Source organism: Podarcis erhardii (genome assembly GCF_964252035.2).
Source record: "Podarcis erhardii genome assembly, chromosome: 5".
NCBI classification, from domain to species: Eukaryota; Metazoa; Chordata; class Lepidosauria; order Squamata; family Lacertidae; genus Podarcis; species Podarcis erhardii.
The window spans coordinates 61,189,621-61,212,913 of NC_138509.1; the positions used below are offsets into that span (position 1 = coordinate 61,189,621).

The window sequence follows — 23,293 nt, forward strand, 5'->3', positions numbered from 1 at the left end:
TTAAGCTGAACTACAAAAATAGATCTGGGTGTGCTCAGCACAGACAGCATTTCTTCCTCACCCCACATCATCTCATGTGGTCCCCGTTAACTGCCCCCTCCGGATGGTGTGCACAACCTCACAACCTGGTTAGAAATGCAGTCTACTAATAACGGTCCAAATTTTCACTAAAAGAGGTTGCAGTGACATGTTTAATTTCTAATATTTATGACTGCTTGAGACAGTGTGAAGCATTCTGAGGAACAGAATGCACAGAAACTGTAAAAATATAATTCACTCTATTTGGGATTAGCTGAATAATAGCTAGCAACCCAAAAGTGATTGATAAGGAGGATGTCACATCTGAGAAGTACACGTTAAACTCACCAATGTTTAATCAATTTTTCGGTGGCTGGAGTAGTATTTTGTATTGCAAACAAATTGGAAGTGGCATTAATGTTCAAAGATTATTTTGAGATTATTTTGAAGAAGTCTTTCACTTTAAAAACCACACCCCCACATCATAAGGCTCACGACACTTCTATGGAAGGCAAAAATGACTTAACTCATGGCAAAAATGTATTAAGCCTGGGGATGTGGGAAGGGAAGCTCCTTCTAAGTAGTGCAAACAACAAAATTTCCATAGGGAGGGAGCAATTTGACATATTCCTAAGCATTCAAGTTTGTGCAGACCTCAATTCTTCTGAGTTTTATTCCAAGGCTTGTTGCTGGTATTTAATAAAATTTATAATTCAATCATAATAAGGCTAAACAATAATACTGAACAATAAAATATGCTCAGTATCCCCTTCCAGTTTTAACTTTCTCTAAAATGAAAGCCGCAGCTCCTTAGTGAGGTGGTGTGTGGAGGCAGGACGTATAATCATAACTCTCCCCATGGAAGGTTGCATTGGGCCTCCATTTCACTAGATCCTCAGTTTTGTAGCACAAGACTAACCCTGCCTAGTTTATTACATTACACCTCACCACTCCCACCTCTGCCTGCACCATTCTCCTCCTTTGGAAACAATGCATAATCCTTAAGTAATCCTTCATCCCACTGATTCAGCACTAGGAACTGTCCTGGGTATTTGCTAGATCCCCAAGGTCAACTATGCAGAGTGCAGATGATAAAGGGCTGTAGCTCAGTGGTGGAGAACATGCCTTCCTTACAAAAGGTCAAAGATTCAATTCCAGGCAATTCCCAGCTAGAATTGAGAGAGCCCCCACCCAACCACACGAAACCCCCAAGTGCCACTACCAGTCAGTGAACAATAGCTAGATGGAGCAACGGTTTGAGGCAGCAATCTGTGTTGATGCTTTCTTAGCCAGGATATGCAATGTTAGATTTTTACTACATGAGGCGTCAAGGCACCAAACATAGAGATTCCGTGGAAAGGAGGCAACTGCGGACATTTTGTTAAATCCATCTAACATTGTAACAGGTTTGTTGTCAGGGCTTGCATAGCTCTGTGCAATGCACTTTGAAAACCCTGACAATCCACTGAGTACACGGGTCTTTCCAGGTGACTGCATCTTCACCTGCCCCACGCCTGACATCCTGGTGGGATTAAGCTCTCAGGCCCAAAGTTCCCACTCCTCCTCTAGCAGGAGGAAGACGGAACCCCCAACCACACCCCCATGTTTCTCAGCAGCGGCACGAAACATTGCACAAACAAGATGGGGGGGGGGATCCTCTTGCTAAATGGGGAACACTGGCATTCTCTTTACTACTGCGCAGCCGCTAAGGGCTCTGTGCACAATGGAAAAGCAACAGGCAGCCTGTTAAGCAGGTGAAAAGACAAAGGAGTCACATTGTGGGAGTCCACAGCAGCAACTTTGTTCCCCCGCTGCTCCTAGCCCTTCCTCAACCTGGAGGGTTTAATTCTACCAGGTTTAACTCTCTCCACTCCTAGCCACTGTTGCATATGGAACTGCTGCTGTGAGAAGACACCGTTCAGGTAACCACCAACCTCGCTTACAGACCAGCTCAACCTTTTTTTTTTTGCAGCGAGCAGCTTTTACTCTGGATGCTGCCATGATGATGGTCCTTGGAAGAGGATGTGAAAATAATTTGGCAGCTTTGCTATGAAAACCTGCTGTACTCCAATTCGTAGACAAGAGGTTGTGGAGGTTTGGATCAAGGGAAGGTGCTCCAGGCTCTGTGTGTGAAATTGTCTGTTCCAGTAGACCTGAACTATGTCACGAATTAGTTAAATTTTTAAATATCAGCTGTGTAGACAGGAAGGAGAGAAATTAAAAAGAGCCACAATGTGTGCAAGACTACACTGAAAGGATGCTAAACCTCTGCAAGCTGTGATATGAACTTCCCCCTTTGCAGTATGAAACGAAAAACTCATTTGACCTCCTTACAAACAGATTCCTGGGTAGAATGCTTAGCTAGGCTGTTATGTTCAGGTGAAAATTACCTGAGTCATCCCTTCTTCTGCCTCCACCACCTTCCAACAGCAGCAAGACACAACGGTCAGCAGCAACAAGCAGAGCCCACATGTAAAGAGTTTCTTGCTTCCCACCACCATGGTATCCCACCACAGATTTGCAAGCCACAATATTTAAGAGAAAGCCTTCTGCCATCTGTTCAGATAATTTTCTACACTTCCCCTACCCAAACTGGATAACAGAAGAAAGGCAAAGCAGCGTGGATTTAGAAGCAGGACACAGGTTTATTTATAACCGGTCAAGTACTAGTGGGCGGATTAATACAATAAATAAGATTTTTGTCCCGTGTCCTGTTTTCCTCTGCAGAAGTTGTCAAAACAAGAGGGGTCCCCTGGCAAAACCCCTGGACATGAATAATTCCTGCTCACCTCTGCCATTCAATACAAATACTTCCCTACAAAAACAAGCTTAGGAAGGAAGCAAAATTATAAAGTGCAAATTAAAAGGCAATTTAATGCTGGTGGCTTGTCTCACAGCCCACTGGATGTGGAAAAAGTGTTTGGCTGCATCAATGTTCAGTGCCACAAGCTAGCCCCTCCCCAAACCATATTGTGCATTTGAAGGCCGAGGGCACAAGCCAACCACCCTGCTCCATGGCAGAGAAGAGAGAGAGAGAGAGAGAGAGAGAGAGAGAGAGAGAGAGAGAGAGAGAGAGATCGAACACAGGAAGAATATTGCACATTTTCTCAGTGGCAAGTGATCTGAATTTGCCAGCACCAGGACATTTACATTCAGGGCTCTATCCCCCCACCTTTGCTCCTCTGCACTCAAGAGGCTCCAATACAAGGAGCACAGCAGAAGTAACCGTGTATTTGGTTTTGGTGCTGAAGTCTTGCTAGTTGTACATTCTTCATCACAGCAGCAGCACTTATCATTCTAGCTCACAATTAAAACCCAATACAAACTGGGTCACATTAAAATGCTTCCGTTCCACTGCCACCTGGAAAGCCTTTGGAGGATGCAGCATCTCTGAAAAAAACAACAACCCTAGAACAGACAATTCCCTCAATGGCAAGTTAAGATGATACAGGGCACTGTGATTTAGTAAATGCTAGTGTCTCCCTCGACGCAACTGCCAATGTCATGGGCTTGTTCACGTGAGATTACAGCCGAGCCCCTACCCTTCCTATGTTTCAGGATCCTTCACATCGCATCTTAAGCCAGCCCACAGAAGAGAACACAGGTGACAGTAATGCATAACATCAGGACAAACAGGAACTCTGCTAGAACACTCCAGAGCTTGAAGTGCCACTGGAAATTAAGGAATTGTTTGGCACTGCTGTCTGGTGTGGAAACTCTTTCCAATGCAGAGATGATACATCTTAAATGACTCCACCCAATGAAGTCAATCCTTGACGGATGTTGAATGCTAGCAACGTACTTTCGATGGGAAGGGGTTTTCTTCCTTGGCTGATGCATCAGCAGCTCTTTCCCAGACCCAAACTTTTGTGTTTAGCAAAAGATTTTTGCCTGAAGTTAGGCACTGGACTTCTGCCCTGTCCAGACAGATGTGGACCACTGCCCTCCCATGCAGGTTTTTGGCATGCTGGTTTTTGTGCTTTCATGTCAAAATTCAGACCACAGCACAGCCTTGTTTCCTTTGTCCACACTGACCACATGGGCTCCAGATGGTGACCATGCCACAGCATTGATTGAGTTGCTGAAACGAAGCATGAAATCAGTTTATTAGATTGCGGAATACACTCAGAGTCCAGGTTAAAGAAAGAAATGCTATTCAGTCTCAGCTGATTCATTTTTAAAAAGTGTGTGCTGCAACTTACTTGAGCCACTCAAGTTTGCTCGGATGTCATTTCTTAATCTCAATGCATACCAATGATACATTGAATTACGGGGTGATCCTAACCAAGTCTACTCAGATTTAAGTCCTACTGAATTAGATGGGGCTTACTTCCAGGTAAGTGGGGTTAGGATTGTTGCCTTAGTCATTAAACCAATCACTGAGGGAGCATTAAACTTCAGCTTACAGGCTTCTATATAACTACCTCACCATCACACAAGATCTCTGGCATTCTGACAGCATCATCTTGCCTCACCTGTGATGCTTGGAGAGTATCCTCTCCACTTTCCCAGTAAGCACATTCCAAATATAGAGTGACCCGTCTGCTGAGCCAGCCGCCACATAATTTCCATCAGGGCTGAAGAATCATGAGTTTGGTTCAGGGAAAGAGCAGAAAAAGATTCATTTATTTACCTTTTTGTCAAGATAACTGGCCTCCACCACTGATTTATACTGTGCTCATAATGCAAAATCACTATGTAAGCCCGCCCACCCAAAGCCTCCCAGAAATGCAGCACAATAGCCATAGTTTAAACTAGAGCTTTGAAGTCATAAACTAAACAGACTCTCTTCAGAGAGTCAGAAAGGACTATAGTAGTGGTGTCAACACAAATTATTCAACAAAAACTGCAGTAGATGGAAAGGTGGCCATGTTGCAGATATTTGGCAATTAATCTGCACTATTTCCAAAATTCCACCCGGCAACATGACTATGGTAGAACAGCTGCTTGTCTAGCCAGGTGGCAAAGTGTCATAAAGGAATAGAATGATGGGGACACCCCTTCTGTCAGCTTGGGGAAGTGGGGGAAAGCACACATTTAGTTGCAATGCAATAAAGAGTTGATGCTAAATTACTTTCTTCTTGTCTAGAGCACCATAAAGGGTGTGCTCCACTCACCAGCACTGCAAGCTAGCTTAGGGGCTCTAGAATTCATAATTTTTTTCAGGAAAATTAGTCCAGTTTAATGAGACACTCAACCTAAAATCTCTTCTTACTAATCGGTGGGAACAGAATCTTGAGACCAAAGCTTCATACAAGCACAGAACTCCTTATCTACCTTGAAGGGAGAGTACCAAGTTCATCTCTCCACTTTTGCTAATAAGTTTTATTATGTTTTTATATATGCTAGAAGCTGCCCAGAGTGGCTGGGGCAACCCTGTCAGATGGGTGGGGTGCAAATAAACAACAACAACAACAATCATCACCACCACCACCACCACCACCACACATTGATCAGATCTTTCACTATGCAGAACCCAGTAAGCAGCATGTGCAAAAATAATAACATTCACACAAGGATGTTAAAGTTCTGAAGCTAAAACTGGATAACTTAATTCTTAGAATAAAAAATTATTTTGGAACTCTGGTTACTTGGACATGAAATGCAACATTACTTTTAATAAAGAGGATTACCCAGGATCTTGAGTGCATAAAATGGAAAGTATCACACATCCCTCTCAAGTGCCCTGTAGTTCAACTAACACTGCTGCTTACCTGAATACAGCTCTGTTCCAATCAGACCCGCATTTAAACCCTTGAGCACTGGAAGGGGAAAAAAAGGGTAAATAAAACTCTATCTTTCACATTTTACTTTTAGGGCAGCTATGAAATAATTGACATTTCATCTCTACAGACCCAAATATTAATAACCCAACAACAAGAGCACTCCTCACAACACCCCTTAGATACACAAACCTGGATCCCTCCTGGATTTAACAAGCTTCTATATTAGTATGAGATGTACAAAATAGAGGTTTTCCAGGACCAGACTAGCCTACTTACTACCTTTGCCAGTTATCATCATGGCTAACCCTGCAGTCCTAGTAGCAACACTACACATACAGCAGGCTTATAACTTCACAACCCACTTGTAAAGCAGTACTCACCTGAAAGTCTGTTTGACAGCACTGACTCTGAGATCAATAATCTTCAACAGGTCATCTCGTGAACAGGTGAGGAGTTCTGTTCTCTCTGGGTTGAGATCTAGAGCTGTAATCCTACCAAGCAACTCCATTTCCCGTACCACACACTCAGTTCTAAAAAACAGAAGGTGACAAGAGTTAGCATTTCGTTTAAGAGTGCTTTGCTCGGTGCTCCCAGGCATATGAGAATGCAAAGCCTCACTAGTTAGCAGCAGCATACTATAATAAGGGATGGAAACCAGATATCATGGTTCACATGCTATACACAGGATTAGTTAAATTCTGTGCTGTACCACTTGCAGTCTGAAACAGAATTAGTTTTTCCAAGCATGTGAGCAAGAATTTAAAGGCAATCATATTTCTAATCTTCATGCATGCAGAGGAGTATTTTAAGTAGTGGTAGGTGAGCTCATATCAGTTTGATTCAGAATTGGCTCAGCATCTATGAATTTTCTTGGAGAATTCCAGAAAAACTCATCTATTTTCCAAGGGTTCCTTCCCTAGCTCATGTTGTTTTCAATAAAAATTATCACCTCCTTTTCATGCATGAATAACAACTCAGACACAGCTGTGCAACATCCTGCAGGGAACTGTGCAGTCTGAACTATCTGCATAAATCACAGCTCAAGGAATCTCCCATGCCCTGGAAGCAGTGGAACTTCACTGATCACGCTGCCCGTTACAAATGAACCAAAGTTAAGTCAGAGGGCCTTTTCAATGTCCCCTTACCCCAGCGCATCCTCCATCTCAAACCTACCTAATATCCCAAAAGCGAATTTTCTTGTCAAAGTGTCCACTCATCACACACTGTTCTGTGCAGACCAGATCATTGCAGCTGGAGCCAGCAAACACTGTTTTTATACCTTAAAAAAAGAAGATAACAACAACTATAACCCCCACACTCCAACCATACTCTTCTCTCAGCAAAAAAACAGTTGAACCCATCACTCATGCACCAAACACAATTATTGTCTTAATCCAATTTCACTAGAACTGTGACTGACCAGTAAGAATGCCAGCCCCATAAGTTAACCCCTCTAATCACAAGCAAAGTAGCTCCAAAGACGTTGTGAGCAACCTCACGCTGTCACAAGAATCTCAAGCAGAATGATGATGTGGTGCCCTCTTGCTGAGCATTATGGTAATACAACATGGTAGAAGAAACTAGTTTTGATTCCAAGTACCGTATTTTTCGCTCTATAACACGCACCTGACCATAACACGCACGTAGTTTTTAGAGGAGGAAAACAAGAAAAAAATATTCTAAATGAAACAGTGGATGTATGATTTTTGTGGTTCATGCTGTGGCCACAGACATGTGATCTGACGGTGAGTTTGGGGTAGCCCAATGCAAAAATCCTGAGGATCCATGTGGATCCATGCTTTGTAACCACGTTTTTGCGCCATTGCGGCCCCATGGAACAGTGGGTGCGTGTGTTTTTTGGTGCAGGCTGTAGCCATGGATATGCTATGTGATCTGATGGTGAATTTGGGGTGACCTAGTGCAAAAATCCTGAGGATCCATGTGGATCCGTGCTTTGTAACCACGTTTTAAGTGGGGAGGGAAGGAAAAGAACTCAAGGGACAAGGAGCACGCGTGGGGGGTGTGGAGAAGGATGCTGCTGATAATGCAGGAGAGGCTCCTCTCCGGCTTTGCTCCTTTAGAACAAGCAGGCTCTGCGTCTCTCCCTCCTCCCCGGCAAGGATAGTAACCACTCTGAGACAAATCAAGAAAAATTGCGACCAACACTCTCCCCCAACAAGCGCAGTGAGGTCAAAACACACACATACACAGAGAGAGAACTGGCCCTAAAGTCGCAGGGCGCTGGAAGTCGCAGGGGCGCTGGGGGAGTGAACGGGAAGCAAGAGAAGGAGAAGGAGCCCTCTCTCTCACACACAGACACACAGAGTGTCAATTCTAAAGTCGGAGGGAGAGCGCAGGGAGAGTGAACGGAAAGCAGGAGGAGGAGAAGGAGCCCTCTCTCTCACACACAGACACACAGAGTGTCAATTTTAAAGTCGGAGGGAGAGGGCAGGGAGAGTGAACGGGAAGCAGGAGGAGGAGAAGGAGCCCTCTCTCTCACACACAGACACACAGAGTGTCAATTCTAAAGTCGGAGGGAGAGCGCAGGGAGAGTGAACGGGAAGCAGGAGGAGGAGAACGATAGCTCAAGCACACACACACACACACACAGCCCCTACAGTGGCTAATCCAAAATTGGACAGCAAAAAACTGCAGGCAGGGACAGAGAGCACAGAGTTGTTTTAAAGCAGCCAACCCCGCTCTGCTTCTCTCCCTCCTCCCGGCTAGGCTGGCTGAAAAGCTTTGCTGCTACTTAGCAGCTCAGTGGGGAGGAGAGAGGAACATAGAGGACGGGGTTGTTTTAAAGCAGCCAAGCCCCGCTCTGCTTCTCTCCCTCCTCCCCAGCTCGGCTCGCTGACAGGAGCCGCTTACACCCGCTTTGCTGTTTCAAAGCGAGCCACGGACTGCTCACAACTGCAGGAGATTCCCCCGCCATCTGTAGGCATTCGCTCCATAACACGCACAGACATTTCCCCTTACTTTCTAGGAGGAAAAATCTGCGTGTTATGGAGCGAAATTTACAGTAGATATCAAAATCTTAATAGAAGGGTGATCAGCACCAAGCTTGTACACTTTTGAGAAATAACAAGTCAGTAAACGTTTTGTTCTTGTGCCCTTCAACACATGCGAGACACACAGAAAACAAGGGAACTGCTACTGTATACGTGGAATAGCTTCCTTACAGACTTTGCTGCGCAGGTCCCACAGTTTGAGGGTTCTGTCATGACTCCCAGATACAATGCGCGCATTGTCCAATAGGAATTTGGCCGACAAGACTTTTCCACTGTGCCCCGTGAGCGTGTGCTAGAAAGAGATTGACATTCTATTAGTGAAAAGGCTTTGCAACAGTTGCTCTCTCGAGCCATGCCATCCAACCATTGAGCAAGAACAGAACTCTGAAAATGTTACCCAGACTCAAACCTAGTTTGAGATCTAAACAATCCTAGTTTGGTGTGCCAAGTGCTGATTCGCCAAGCACCTGCTGTATAGCAGACCGCATCCGCATCTTTTAGTTGGGTAAGGTGTCAGCAACCATAGAGGGTGGGCCTATGAGCCATGGTTGCTAAATGGAAACTCAGCGTTCAGTGGGAGTATATCCCAAATTACCTGGTGCCAGGGATATGCAACAGGAGATGGCTTTCACCACTTTGTCCTGCTTCCCAGAGATATATGGCTGGCCATCTTTGGAGATGGAATACTAGTCTAACTAGACTTTTGTCTGATCCATAGGGAACTGCCTTATACCAAGTCAGACCATTCGTCTATCTAGCATAGTACTGTCTACACTGACTAGCTGCAGCATTCCAGGGTTTCAAGCAAGAAACTTCTCCAGCCCTACCAGGACTTGCTGGGGATGGAACTCAGGCCCTTCTGCATGCAAGGCAGGTGCTCTAGCATAGAGTCACAGTCTTTCAGGGAAGCAATTCCTAGAATCTTGAGGCCTCCCCCCCTCCCCCAGTTCACACATATTAGTATTTACAGTTAAATGAAGCTCCTTCTACTGGGTCCCTTCGAGCCTCTAGTCTACTGTCAACTCCAACTAACAGTGGAGGCTATTGCAGCTATCCTATCCTAGAAGATTTTGAACTGGAGTTGCTGGAAGCTGGACCATCTGCACGCAGTTTGCATGGCAGAGAGGGAGCAAACTAGAGAGTGAAAGAGATGAACGTGAAATGTGTCTTTATGCTTACAAACATCAACTTCAAAATGCAAAGGAGAAATACGCTACTTTTATCTGTTCACCAACCTAGAACTGGTCTGCTTCCACCAAAGCCAATATCATTCTTCAGCAGTGTTTTAATATTAATGTTAAGAAAAATTCTGCAAAGTATAAAAATTTCTCAGGAAGGTTCTCCTTCAGAACCTCTCCTGGTTTGCTGATCTCTCAAACAGTACATTTTACCTGTATCAGCAATCTGCACATGCCAGGTTAACTGTAAGAGCTCTTTGTAAGTAAAAGCGGAAAAGAGATTAACGAGCCACTCAATTTTGAAAGGTGTCAAGAGCTGCAGTTAAAATCCTGCAGCACATCCCTACAAATTTCTAACACTTTTTTATATTTAGAAGACAAGTGAGAAGCAGGCATACATGCCACACCTGTGGGGAAAAGATACTCACCCGTAAGCGATGATCATCCACGGTCCAGATCCTACTGGCAAAGTCATTGGAAGCGGCTAATAAATAAGAACCCTGGGGAAACACAATTTTAAACTCTTTCAATATGATCTTTCTTCTTCTAGAACAAGGATGGGGAACCTCTGGTCTTGCAGATGTTGTATGGACTACAACTTCCAGGCGACCTAACCCACTGTCCACGCTGGTCCACCACCAACTGGGGGGCACCTGGTTCTCTCATTGTTGTAGCAATGTTTTCTAGAACCACTACCACCTGCATGGTCATCTGCATCAAAGGAATATTGTATCCGTCTGTCGCCATCTTATTTCAGATCACTGCCACATCCTGCTACTTCTTCTTGACCTCCCATTAGGTCTTTTACTGTCCTCCCTTTTGATGCTGAGACAGTGAGTACCCTTATCATTAAGATTCTGTATTGTCTTTAAGCTGCTTTCTGTTTCACCTTCTTGCCTGAAGCTAAAGAACCTCTCACCCAATTTTCTTTACTCATCTACCACTTTTCACACTTAGTGTCCCGTCCCACCCCATTCCTTCTCCCACTTTCTTCCTGCCGCAGCTGATAACTTGACAAGAGCTCTTGAGAAAGATGTTTTGCTGCAAAAGAGGTCTCAGCTAAAAATTTGAGATCATATACCCATAAAGTGGCTCCAATACCTCAAAAACTCCATTATCTGTTTATGTTGGATAACAATGTCAGTCACGTCTACCCAGTGCTCTAGAGTAACACAAACTGAACGTATCTCTATTTATCAGCAAATAGTCTCCCAATCATAGCATGTCTAGAATATGATGGAAGAGAAAATGCTGGGAGCTGTGATGGTAAAGGAGGCAAAACCACTGGGCAAATCAGACCTTTTACTGTTCATCACTGACCTCAGCAAAACACTGTTAGATCTCAAAAGAAGCAGAGACTTATGCCATGTGCCTCATGAGTTATGAAACTGTGACATTTCATACCTTGGCAAAAAATCAGTGCATGTTATATACAAAATGCATAAGCAAGTCAATCTTACGAAAAGGACAGTATTAATCAGTGCTAGAATGGCTCTAATTTTGTACCTATTTCTGGACGATTGTGTCATTTCCTCCCTTATCTCTTTTTTGCTTACTTCAGAGACATGGTTTGGGAAGTGCGGTGGGAAACAGTTGCAAAAAAAAAAGGGCTATAATAAATACTCACCGCACTATCAAACTCTATGCTTGTAATCCCTGCATTACTGCCAGATAGAGAGCCTTTAAGTTCACACTTTTCTGTGGTGCAAGAAAAAAGAAACAAGAGTTAGGAGGCAGGAGGCAGGAAAAAGATTGAACCCATGTCTATTTCATTCAGCCAAAAGCAAGAGTAACATGTATTTATTTCATTTCATTATTTTCTTAGAGGATTTAAAACTAGTTCTTCATTCAAAGAAATGTCAGGGCAGGGTGCAACAAAAATACACAATAAAATGGCCTGAAAAAATATCAAACCATCACAATAAATCAATTTATCAAGTCATGAATCATTATGGAGGGATACTTTGGGATGATTGCTGATGTTGTTATACAGATATTGAAGGAAAGTATTTGAAAAAAGCAACATCATAATGAAAAGACACAGATCTGATATTTCAGGATCAGTGACATACAACTGTAAGTCGTATACATTTTCTTGGCGATAGGAAGCTGATCTGCAAACAAGACAGACTACTACTTCTGGCTTACTGGTCCACTGTCTGACTGACAGTGACTCTTCAGAGTCTTGGTCAAAGAGACAGATAGAAAGACAGACAACACAGACACTCTTTCCCAGTTCTGGTACCCAATAGCCTTTTCACTAGAAATGTTTGGGACCAAACCTGGAACCTCTTGCATCCAAAGCAAATGCTGTCCCACTGGAATGATGAGTTCTCCCTTCTCTGAGGAGCAAACAGTTCTGGAGAAGACATTTATCATCACAGCTGAGTGGGGAGTTGAAGATGAGTTTCCTACATCCAAACCCAACATCCTAGTCACCATATGAGAATGGCTCTTTCAAATGTTCTGCACTGTAGCTGCAGATCTTCACAATTATTTTGAAGATGTCAACTATGGGATCAATCTTAGGAGGAAGCTCATTTGTACCTATTTAAGGAACTTACCTCCACAAACTTCCCAGAGTTTGACTCTCCGGTCCAGGCCTCCTGTTGCCAGTAACCGGGAGCCAGGGCTGAACTGCACTGCATTCACCTCCCCATCGTGCGCATCCTAGGGGGATGGAAAAGAAACAGGACATGAACAGTTATAGATGGTATCAAGAGACACTCCAGCCTACAAGAGATACTGCAAGCTTGAAGCATGAACCACACTCACACAGTGTAACACCAAGTGGATCATTTGTCAAAACTACTATTTTCCTGTTTGATTTCAACTACATGAAAGCAAGCATATAACAACCAGATCTCTAGAATAAACATCGCTAGAACAATGGCTGTGGTCTCTCAACCAACTAAGATTGTTAGGGGACTCCTGCCCATTATATTTTAGATGGAATGTATTTCTCCTCTCACCATTCACAATCACGAGGTCTCAGCTTGAAAACTAAAGATCATGCACATTAAGACACATCCCAAAACTACCGGCTCCTTGGCTCATTTTGTCAGATAGCAGTCGGCGCCAAGCCGCTTACACTTTGGCAGCATGCACTGACTTTATCCGCATATTGTCAGCAGCCTCGTAACACCTCACAGCATTACTAAAGTGTGGATGGGAGACAGAAAGCAGAAAGCTGCTGGGAGCTGAGAAAGTAGCGGGTGTGCAATTCACCAGTGCAATCAGAGATTTATGACATCATCACTGACCTCAGCAAAATATCTATTAATGAACGAGTTTGTGACTTGTTTTAGAAAACTCTAAAACCGGGGCCCCATTTCGGGCTCCCCTTGTCAGCCAAGTCAATTATTGTGGGCATCAGGACCCTGCCTCTCCCTCTGCCATGGGCAACTACTTGGCTCCTCTCCTAGGCTCCAGGCCTGTTTTGCACAGCAGCCAGGTTAACCTCTAGCCTTCCTCCCAATCTTGGAGCTGGGGAGGGGTCAGGGATTCCCTCCCACTTCTGCTGCTCCAAAGTTGCGAGAAGGCAGGCTGGAACAGGTCGGGCTCACCAGCGGACGGTAGGACACTCACCACTGCAAGCACGGTGAGTGAGGATGTGAAAGCAAGAGAGGGACATCTACATAAATGGTTACAATTACACAATGACGACATCAGTAAACAAAAAACAGATTTACCTAGAAGTTAAGCTACCAAGTTCTACATCTAAAGATAATGTCTCTCAAATATACTTACAAAGACACACAGAGCGGTGGTAGGGACTCGCACCTCTTTGCCTGCGCCTGGATGTGCCTCCACGTTATCTTGAGGGGTGGGGCATGAGGATAAAGAGCGTCTCCTGAGAAAGGGCACAACCAATGCATATAGTTAGGCACAGGTGGGAACCAGCTCTGTCTTCAAATTATAGGCAAGGAGATGATCCCGACTACACAATAGGGTAAGAATGGGAGGGAAGGGGCAGAGAAACTTCAGCCCGATTCAGGTATAACAGCAGTTGGGTGGTTACACCCACAGAGATGGCTTTGCATGGTTGGGAATCCCCTGGCTGCTATAATCTTTGCAACTGGCTTCTCCCGTGGACCTGATGGATGGCATGGTAACTTGAGATTGATGTTGGCCTGGGGATGGACTCACCAACATTACAGCAGCCTTATGGAGTCCTGAGTTAAAACTAATCAATTCAAAGATCACTGCTAAGACAAGCTCCTGCAGCTTTTCAATTTATTTTAAAGAAATGTTTATTTTTCTCCCATATAAAGTAAATCCCACTGAATTGCAAAGGTATATACTCCTCAGTCTAAAGCTCACATTGCATTTCTACACCTAGACACGGGTGTTCAGCTCAGTGCAGGAAGGACTACAATGAAAGGCCACAGCACAGTCATTGCAACTACAGTTAACTTAGCAATTAATTTTGCTCTTGCTTTTAACCCAGCCCTCATCTAAGAGGGTAAAGTGCACCTTTTAACAGGGAAGTCTTTTCACTGCTACAGTTAACAACATCAAAACAAGGCAGTTACTTCAACATCCCTCACTCACATGCTGGATTAAGTGTGAATAATTTCAAGCGAATTTTCACCTGGCAGTATCAGAAGAGTGATGTCCCAAAAGGGGAGACTCAGACAGACTGGAGGGAAAGATCAGAGGTCAGCACACAGCAGATGTAAGGAACAGGAAGTTGAAAACAAAAGAAAAAAAAGGGGCGGGGAGGCAGAAGCTAGAAAAAAAGGCTGAGATAAGGACAACTGTTTGCAATCCTTGCATCACTGTAATATCGGTGCATATTGTACTGATATGTAACAAAAGAGGCGAATGTATTCTAACCTACCCAAATATATTAGTGATAGAGTCCAGAAGGCCTCCAGCTGGCTGGGAGTGTCGCTTACTAAAGAGGAGGGGAGGACAGATTTAAATCTTGTTGTTCAAGCAGAGATCAAAAACACACATAGCCCACAGCATGCAACAAGGAGAGCATTTCTCATTGAACCCCAACTTCAAGCAGGAAATTCAAATTCAGGACAGTCAAAAAAGTCACCACGTTGGAACTGAAGAAATAAAAATGCTCGCACCACCAATTATGAATTGAGCGCAATTCATGTTGGCCTAACAGCAGGAAGAGGAGGCACCTTACAGAGGTTTAAGCCATTTAGACTTTGAGAATAAAATTAAGAATTTGTATTAAGAAATAAGTTTCAGAGCTAAACAAAGCAATCAGGCGGTTATGATCCACAAGAGGAGCTTATACAGAAATATTTTCATAGCCGAATATGAAACTGGAAGAGTAGCTTCATAAGAAAAGGATTTTTAAAATAAAAATTGTGGTAAGAGCCTTGGCCCACTAAGGGTGGGGGAGATAAAGATCTGTCTCCATCACTCTGTCTATCAGTCTTCCAAATACTTAAAGCCAGCCTGCTTCCTGCTTCCCTTCCACCTGCAGTTGCTGCCACTATTACAGGGCTTTGCCACACCCAGACACAGAGTGATGAGTTAATTACAGCTCTCCAAAGCTGTGAGAGCCAATTTAGGTAGCTGTGCCATGGTCCTTTCAGTTAAGAGAAGAACTGTCTGCAACAGCTCCACATCATGCCTCCTCTTCACTGGAACAGGACCACAGACCTGACCATACCGCCAGCTCTTGGCCTCCCTTGCATTAGCGCTGCAGTGCTCCCTCCAGTTCCAGGAACAAGAACCAGCATGGCAAAGGGAATTTGTGGAAAACAAGGCAGCAGCTGCTCACACTCTGTTTCCCTGGGAGAACTTACAAGTCAGGAAATGGTAGTTCTGGGATACTTCCATTAAAGTATAATGATATTGTTAAAAAAAAAGAGATCTTCCTAGCTAAAAAAGGTTCTGTGGAAAAGTGAGAGGTCACTCTACTAAAAACAATTCTGATACTTCACAGGGCTTCATAACTACTGACATTTTGAATGGCATGGGCATAGTTCACAGGACCTTTTCCCAATGAAATGAATGGGAACACAGAACTCCAACCCAACAGGGACTGCATAGGCAATATACTCAAGTACATTCATTGCTTCCTCAGATGCTGGGATTTGTTAGCCAATAAATCACAAATACATCCATACTGGAAATAACAACTCTCTCAAAAGTATTTTCCCTTTCAGGATACAATAGCAGCAGTTCTCAAACCGCTACACCATTAAGGATATGTGCAATTCCTCCCCCCACCCTTGGAATTCTTTATTAGCTTCTTGTGGGTCAGGGCAGGGGATCCATTATTTTATCCCCATTCTTCTTACCTGGCTGTTCGATTGACAGCGCGCACCGGAGATGTCTCATCAGCAGGGTCAGAGGTTTCATCTGCCAGCACTTCAATATCGTCATCCCTGGAGGACAGGACCGTGCCTTTTTTGAATCATTTGAGAGTTGAAGGACATTCAGGCATTTGGGCTAAGCAACTCCATGCCCTCTCAACAGAATTCATAAGCTTGCTTCCTTATATGGCTAAAGGGAAAGTGCACTTTACAGACACCTTCTTTATGCGCACTAAGGAATTAATTTGCCTAACAGTAAGGAGAGTTTTGCCACTGATGTTTTATTTGCTTTTTTGTTTTTATTACCTGTTGATTTTTAGAGTATTTTTACTATGAAGCATTGGTTTTGCCCAATCCAAACCTAAGTTGCCTTGAGGATCTAAATAAGGTGGGATTCTACCCATTCTTTTCAGTCAAATTTTGCCTTTGAAATTCAAGCTGAGCCCGCATACATTGTTTACATTTTACAAAGTGTGATTTTTGTGCATTCCAGGGATAATAAAAGAAAATGAGAGAAAGCAAATTTGGACTCTAAGTCAACGTAACCTCAAGCACAGAACTGATCAGCTTTCACATACTAATAATTTAGATCAATATTTTAAAATATTTTTGATTGTAGGTTGTTGTTGTTGTTTTTTTTAAAAAAAAAACCTGTAGTAAGTATAAACTAACAGCAGCTTGTTACTTTCCAGGAAAGTAGGAAATTGAATTTGATGTGGAAGCTTGAGGTGTCTTCCCGACCATTGCCTTGTGAATTCTCTCAAATCAGCAAGCCAAGGATAGCCCAGAATGGTTGGCTGGGGGTTCAGAGGTGTGCATGGACCACAGGTTAAGAACCCCTGATGTAGTGGAACATTTCTCGTTTCCGAAGAGGCTGCTGAAGGAGGAGACGCACCACAGTAACAGCTCACTGGCTTCCTTTTTTGCTGGTCCCCCACTGCATTCCCTAATGCTCACAATGCAGGGACCTCCAGTTTCCTGATCTCACAGGGAAACCCTTCCCATCTCTTATCTATCTCATCCATTTCTACAATCAAGTAATGCAACATTGCCAACTTAAAAGTTGTGAACTTATTTTGCATTCCTCCGTTCTCTTACAGATAACATTAAGAACCTTTCCCCCCACTTGACCGCACACTTCAAAGTGCAGAATGCTATAGTCAAAATTTAATGAAGAACATTCAAAGCTTGAACAGACCAGTAATGTTCATTGTGGGGTCTGTGTCTGCTTTCTAGGACTGGCACATGCAGACATTAGGGAAGAATGAGGTGAGGGAAGACTTACTGTTCAATTGGCAGTGGCTCCTTTGCAGCTTCTGCTAGTTCCTTCTGAAGCTTGGCTTGCCGTCTTCTATGAGGGAAAACAGAAATGCTAAGAAATCCTGTCACTGGCTGACATTCTCTGAAGGAGTGTGCAAATTATTCAAAAATATCAAGGGTCCAATAATCAGAGGCTGAAATCCCAACCGTCTTACTGAGTTCAGCACAATCACCAAGAAGTGCTTCAATAAATATCTCTATGTCATATTGACTTCTACTGCCTTTCGAATTCTCTCCCAAAGGAGGCTCAGCCGATGTTCACAATTTTTTGCATTGTATCTTTGTGTACCACTCAAGATGTTTGTAGTTAAGTGTCATAGAAATTGTTTAAATAAACAAATAAAAAGTACTCCAAGCAACTGAAACCACGTGTACCACCAGTGACATAGCTAGAACCAAGGATGCACCCAACCTACACACTTGCTCTTTCAGGTAGAGTTCAATCCCATTTTCAGAAGGTCACCTGCCCAATTCTGGGACATGAGAATCACCAACCGACAAGGATTCAGTCTCAGTTTGTTGCCCCACCTCCATCCCATTACAGTGCCCAGACATCAGTTCAGTATTCACATAGCCTTCCCTGACTCAGATGGCGCAAAGAAAAACAACTGGGTGTCATCAGATGGTACCCAGCTCCGAAACTTCACCTAATGCTTTCACTCAGAAGACAAGATTAGCATTACAAGCACGCATGCAAATAAGGCTAGTGAGGAGCAATTGAACAGACACAAGCTGTATTACATAAACCATTCTTAAATTGCTCTACATTCAGATCAACTTCAATCTCAAAAAATGCCCTTCGCCAGGATGCACTGAGTCGTTAAGTGGCCAGGATTACTGGAAAAAATACTGAGATCTACACACAGAGACACAGAGTTTCTATGTTCACCCAGAAAAGATGGGGATAACATTTGGGGAAAATAAATTTTGGGGAGGGGCTTTTATTGCATATTTAAGCTCAACTCAAAGGTTTTAACTTGCTGGTATCATACCTGGAATCTTTCTCATTTTCTGCATTGAGCCGATTAGCTTCTTGAGCTTTCTCTGCCATCCAGCGTGTTACCAGCTCTTGGTTATCTTCCGTAGTTTTTCTCAGTTTTTCCTCAAGGGCAGTAAAGGTAATCTGGAGTGCATCATACTCATCCTTAAGAGTCTGATTGGCTCTTTCAAGATCTTGTAGCTTGTTCCGCAGGTCCTGGCACTCTGTCTCTAGTTCAGATATCTTCTGCAAATATTCTACAATCCTTTAAGAGAGGCAACCCATACATTTATTATTTAGGTGGCGCTGTGGGTTAAACCACAGAGCCTAGGACTTGCCAATCAGAAGGTCGGCGGTTCAAATCCCCGCAATGGGGTGAGCGCCCATTGCTTGGTCCCTGCTCCTGCCAACCTAGCAGTTCGAAAACACGTCAAAGTGCAAGTAGATAAGGCGGGAAGGTAAACGGCGTTTCCGTGCGCTGCTCTGGTTCGCCAGAAGCGGCTTAGTCATGCTGGCCACATGACCCGGAAGCTGTACGCCGGCTCCCTCGGCCAATAAAGCGAGATGAGCGCTGCAACCCCAGAGTCGTCCGCGACTGGACCTAATGGTCAGGGATCCCTTTACCTTTACTTTACCCCAGGCTAATGCTTAAACATGACTCAGGTAGCTCACTACACTTAAAGATCACTTAAATAGTATAACAAAACCGAAGGAAATAAAAACAGGCAGGAGGGTAGATAAAGCACAGTATTCAAAAAAGCCACCAGCTACCTGTCAGGGCAAAAACATGTCAGAATAAAAAGATATTCACCCACCAGTGATAGCAGGAGAGGTGGGCATCCAAATTTCACGAGGGCAAAATGCTCCACAAAGTTGGTGTGGCCACTGAGAAAACCCTCTGACATTATTACAAACCGTGATTCTGATGTGGGATATAAATAAGGGCTTCTTCACCTGTTCTTACAACAACAGGCAGGTGAGTACAAAATAAGTCAGTCCCTTCACTTATGATGGACCCAAGACATTTAAGGCCTTAAAAGTAGTCACCAACACTTTTAATTGAGCCCAGAAGCAAAATGGTAGCAAGTGCCGGCTATGCAAGGCAGGTGTAGTAATATACCAAGGGCACCCATCCACCAGCCTCCTTGCTGCCACATTCTGGACTACTGAAGCATCTGAATACTCTTAACAGTAGCCATAGGTAAAGCACTTTTCAATAATCCAGTGTAACCAAGGCATGTGTTACCACAGCCAGGTCTAGCTTCCCCAGGAAAGAGCAGAGCACGTGCACCAGCCTAAAGTGGGCAAAGGCACTCAGTTATAATGAGAATTCAACCAAAAATTGGCATCCAGCACCAAAATCAAATTCTTTAAGTAGTAAATGGGTTCTACTCACTTTGTATTATTCGTTTGCATCTCACTGTCCTTCTGTTGTATTTGGTTTTTCAGGTCAATCACAGACTGGGCCAACTGTGAAGGAAACTACGTTACTGAGGGAAAGCAACTATTAATACAGTCTACTTTTTGTGTTTGATTTTCCTCTAACCTCAGTGTTTCAATTGTTTCCTGAACACCCAAGTATACATATACCTGACAACTTAGCATAACATTTCATGCATGCTGAAATCTTACTATTATTTATTAAATATTTACTCTAGTCTTTGAAAACATATGGAATAGTATATCTGCTAGACCCAAAGAGTTGCATTTAACTAACTTTTACTTAGAGTACATCTACCAAAAGTAATAACGATGACTTAGGTCTGTTGATTTCAATGGGTCTACTCTGAGTAAAAGTTAGCTGAATACAACCTATTGTTTTTCCTTGAAGAGATACCTGCGTCATTATTAACCAATGTTACAGTATTAGTATACAGTCAAACCTTGGTTCTCAAACAGCTCCGTTTTCGAATGCTTTGGCTCTCGAACACCAAATACCTGGAAGTAAATGCTTTGGTTTCGAATGTTTTTTGGAACCCAAATGTCTGACGTGGCTTCCGTTTTGAGTTTCCCTATTGAACTAAGGCTTCCGCTTTCAGTTTTAGAATGTTTCGGAAGTTGAATGGTCTTCCGGAATGGATTACGTTTGAAAACGAGGTTCTACTGTACATAAGTTAAGACACACCTCATCTGAAGTACATGACACAATTAAGGAACATAAAGACTAACCTTCTGGGCACAAAGCACGATAAGAAAAGCTTATTAAAATCCCCTTTTGGAGATCAGTTTTCAAACTTCTGAATCCCACAGTAAGCCTATAATTACTCAGGTACCACTACAAAAGAACAGTATTGAAATGTTACACATGGATAAAATGGGTGCTCCTAACCTCGCCACGTTTCTTGTGCAGCTCTGTCAGCTCCTCTTGATGCTTAATTCTAAGCTGGGCTATTTCTTGCATGTGAGAATCATTCCTTGCACCATCATGTCCTGGACTGGAATTTCCCAGAGGATGAGAAAAGAAAAATTCTCAGTTTTTAATTCACAAAGCATTTCAAACTACTTTTTATCCAATTTCCATAATCCATTTTTCCATCAAAATTATCGTTTCAAATGGCTATCCCTATATTTAACATATTTCACTTCATTTAAAAGAGTAAAATTAATGTTTCAATGTAGAACTTAGATTACATAAGCAGAGCACCGTATCGCCATATCAAGATTTTCTTTTTTTCTGTTCGGTACACCTGTGATTTTATGTACTTTGTTGACCATTTTAGCTATGGGTGAATTGATCTCCAAAATAAATGCCCGCAGTTCCTGCAGATATAGTGAACATCCATTCTCTCTTTAGACCCTATAGATAATCCTATATGGCTCAAAATCATACTAGCTAAACTTTTCAAAAACCTAGTATTACCAACACATTTAGCATATCATTTCTATCACTGGATATTAAATAATATGTACCCTTCCTTGGGAGTAAGCCCAATGGTATTGAGGAGTTACATCCAAGAAAATATGTACAGGGATCAGACAATAAGCATTATAGCAGTTCTTAACTGTACAGTGGTACCTCTGGATGCAAACAGAATCTCTTCCTGATCCCCGTTTGCATCCTGAATCGAATGCAACTTGCGTCTGCGCGTCATGATTCGCGTCATTTTGAGCGTCTGCGCATGCGCAAGTGGCAAAACTCGGAAGTAACGCACTCCATTACTTCCGGGTCGCCACGGAGCACAACCCAAAAACACTCAGCTGAAGCAACTTCCAACTCGAGGTATGACTGTAGTTTTAATAACTGCTATACAAGAGAGCTAAAATATATTCATATATTAAGAACATAAAAGCCTTGCTGCATCAGACCAAACACCCATCAATTCCAGCATTCTGCATTCAGTGTGATCAGCCAGAGGTCTATGGGGAAGCCCTAGAAGGACATGCATGCAACAGCACTCTCTCACTAATACTGGAAGCAGTACATAGCCATTATGACAAATAGACAAATAGCTGGAAAGGGAACAACACCAGACACAGTAACCATCACTTGTACTGATTCAGCAAGTACCTGATCTCATGCCGGCTTGGCAAGTCATATTTTTCCACTTGTAGCTTGTCAGCCAGCACTGAATGGAAATCTGACTTCTCCAGGAGCTTGTTATCTAATGAGGAGTTCAGTTAAAAACAAAAGAAACCACCAGTTTTACAATCCAGCAATAAGATGATAATGTTTTAGTTACTATAACCTTTGCAGTGGGAAACAACATTATAAAAGCAATGTTCTCCATACATGCTGTTATAAGTATAATGCCATTAAAGCAGGCTGGCTACTTCAATCTGACTAAGAAAATTTCAAAAGACTCCCACCCAGACTACAAGTTGTTTACAATCCCGGAAGAATACCGTTCCTCACACACTATGGCCTCTCACACACAATCATTTGGCTGGGCAGTAAGTTTTGAACAATGTATGCTGTTGGGGCTAAGCTGGAGACTTTCAAACAGCCACCAAAACCCTTACTTACACTGCAAGATAATCTCTTCAAAGGCCTGTCTTTGCAGCCGGTCCCGTCGCCTCAGTTCGTCCAGGATGTGCCGCTTCCAGGCGGGGAGGCTCGCTGCCCTGAGTCCAGAAGACATCTTGCCTTCTCAGCCTCCCCAAGAGTTGAGCCGCCGGCCTGGCAACACCTTCCCCCCCTGCGAGGGGCTCTATGAAAGCGAAACGACGAGCCCTAAGAAACGAGCAGCCAGCAGAGGAGAAAATGAATCAAGCGGGCGCGGCGGTCGGTTCAAGGAAAAGAGAGAAAAGGGAAAGCGAACAGGAAGCACCGGGAGAAGGCGGCGGGATGGGCTGGGGAAAGCATGGAGGGGAAAGAAAGGGAGGCGTCCAGCTACCCTGAGCTGGCTGGGGCGGCCCGCGGGAGAGGGACGGGCGAAGAGCTCACCGCCGGCTACTGAGGAGAAATGGCGCAGCCGCGGAGCTTCCCTCCTCTGCAGGGGCCCTTCGCCATTCTTCCCCCGGGCCGCAGCCTCCATCCAGCCCCACGGCAACTTCCCGCAGGCGCTCTGTCGGTCCCGGTCGTATAGCGTCAAGAGGGACCTTCCACCCCGGAGTCGCAGCTTAATGACGTCAGCATCCTAGTTCGCTGCGCCTGACTGACCATTTCAGCGCCATTATCAGCGTCATCCTGCCGTAGCTGCACGCACCTGATTTGCTCTGTTATTGTGTATCCTCCTCCACACACTCCAAACATTGCTGAGACTCTGCCTCATTTAGGAGAGTGGATTTAACAGACTGGCAAATTCGCAGGACGACTCTGTAAAAAAAATGG

The 23,293-nt window shown here is 43.7% G+C and overlaps 1 protein-coding gene across 5 annotated transcripts; it reads right to left on the reverse strand.

Annotated features, from left to right (window-relative positions):
• Positions 1-2,639: 2,639 nt before the first annotated feature.
• ATG16L1 (autophagy related 16 like 1) lies at positions 2,640-23,069 on the reverse strand. Of its 5 annotated transcripts, none has more exons than XM_081864603.1 (20): positions 22,857-23,069; positions 22,487-22,693; positions 22,031-22,124; positions 20,852-20,957; positions 19,919-19,992; positions 18,536-18,787; positions 17,509-17,574; positions 16,209-16,295; positions 14,777-14,833; positions 14,528-14,575; positions 13,684-13,786; positions 12,498-12,603; positions 11,561-11,631; positions 10,362-10,433; positions 8,927-9,047; positions 6,918-7,023; positions 6,125-6,274; positions 5,733-5,780; positions 4,494-4,595; positions 2,640-4,099 (listed from the first exon to the last, which is right to left on the reverse strand). In XM_081864603.1, exons 2-20 carry the CDS (start codon positions 22,599-22,601, stop codon positions 4,006-4,008), a joined length of 1,872 nt encoding a protein of 623 aa, XP_081720729.1. In that variant the 5' UTR covers positions 22,602-22,693; positions 22,857-23,069; the 3' UTR covers positions 2,640-4,005. The 5 variants fall into 5 exon arrangements, with proteins under 5 accessions (XP_081720729.1, XP_081720728.1, XP_081720731.1 ...); XM_081864602.1 differs by having other exon boundaries at positions 22,907-23,068; XM_081864605.1 differs by lacking the exon at positions 14,777-14,833 and having other exon boundaries at positions 22,907-23,068.
• Between the last annotated feature and the right edge of the window lie 224 nt (positions 23,070-23,293).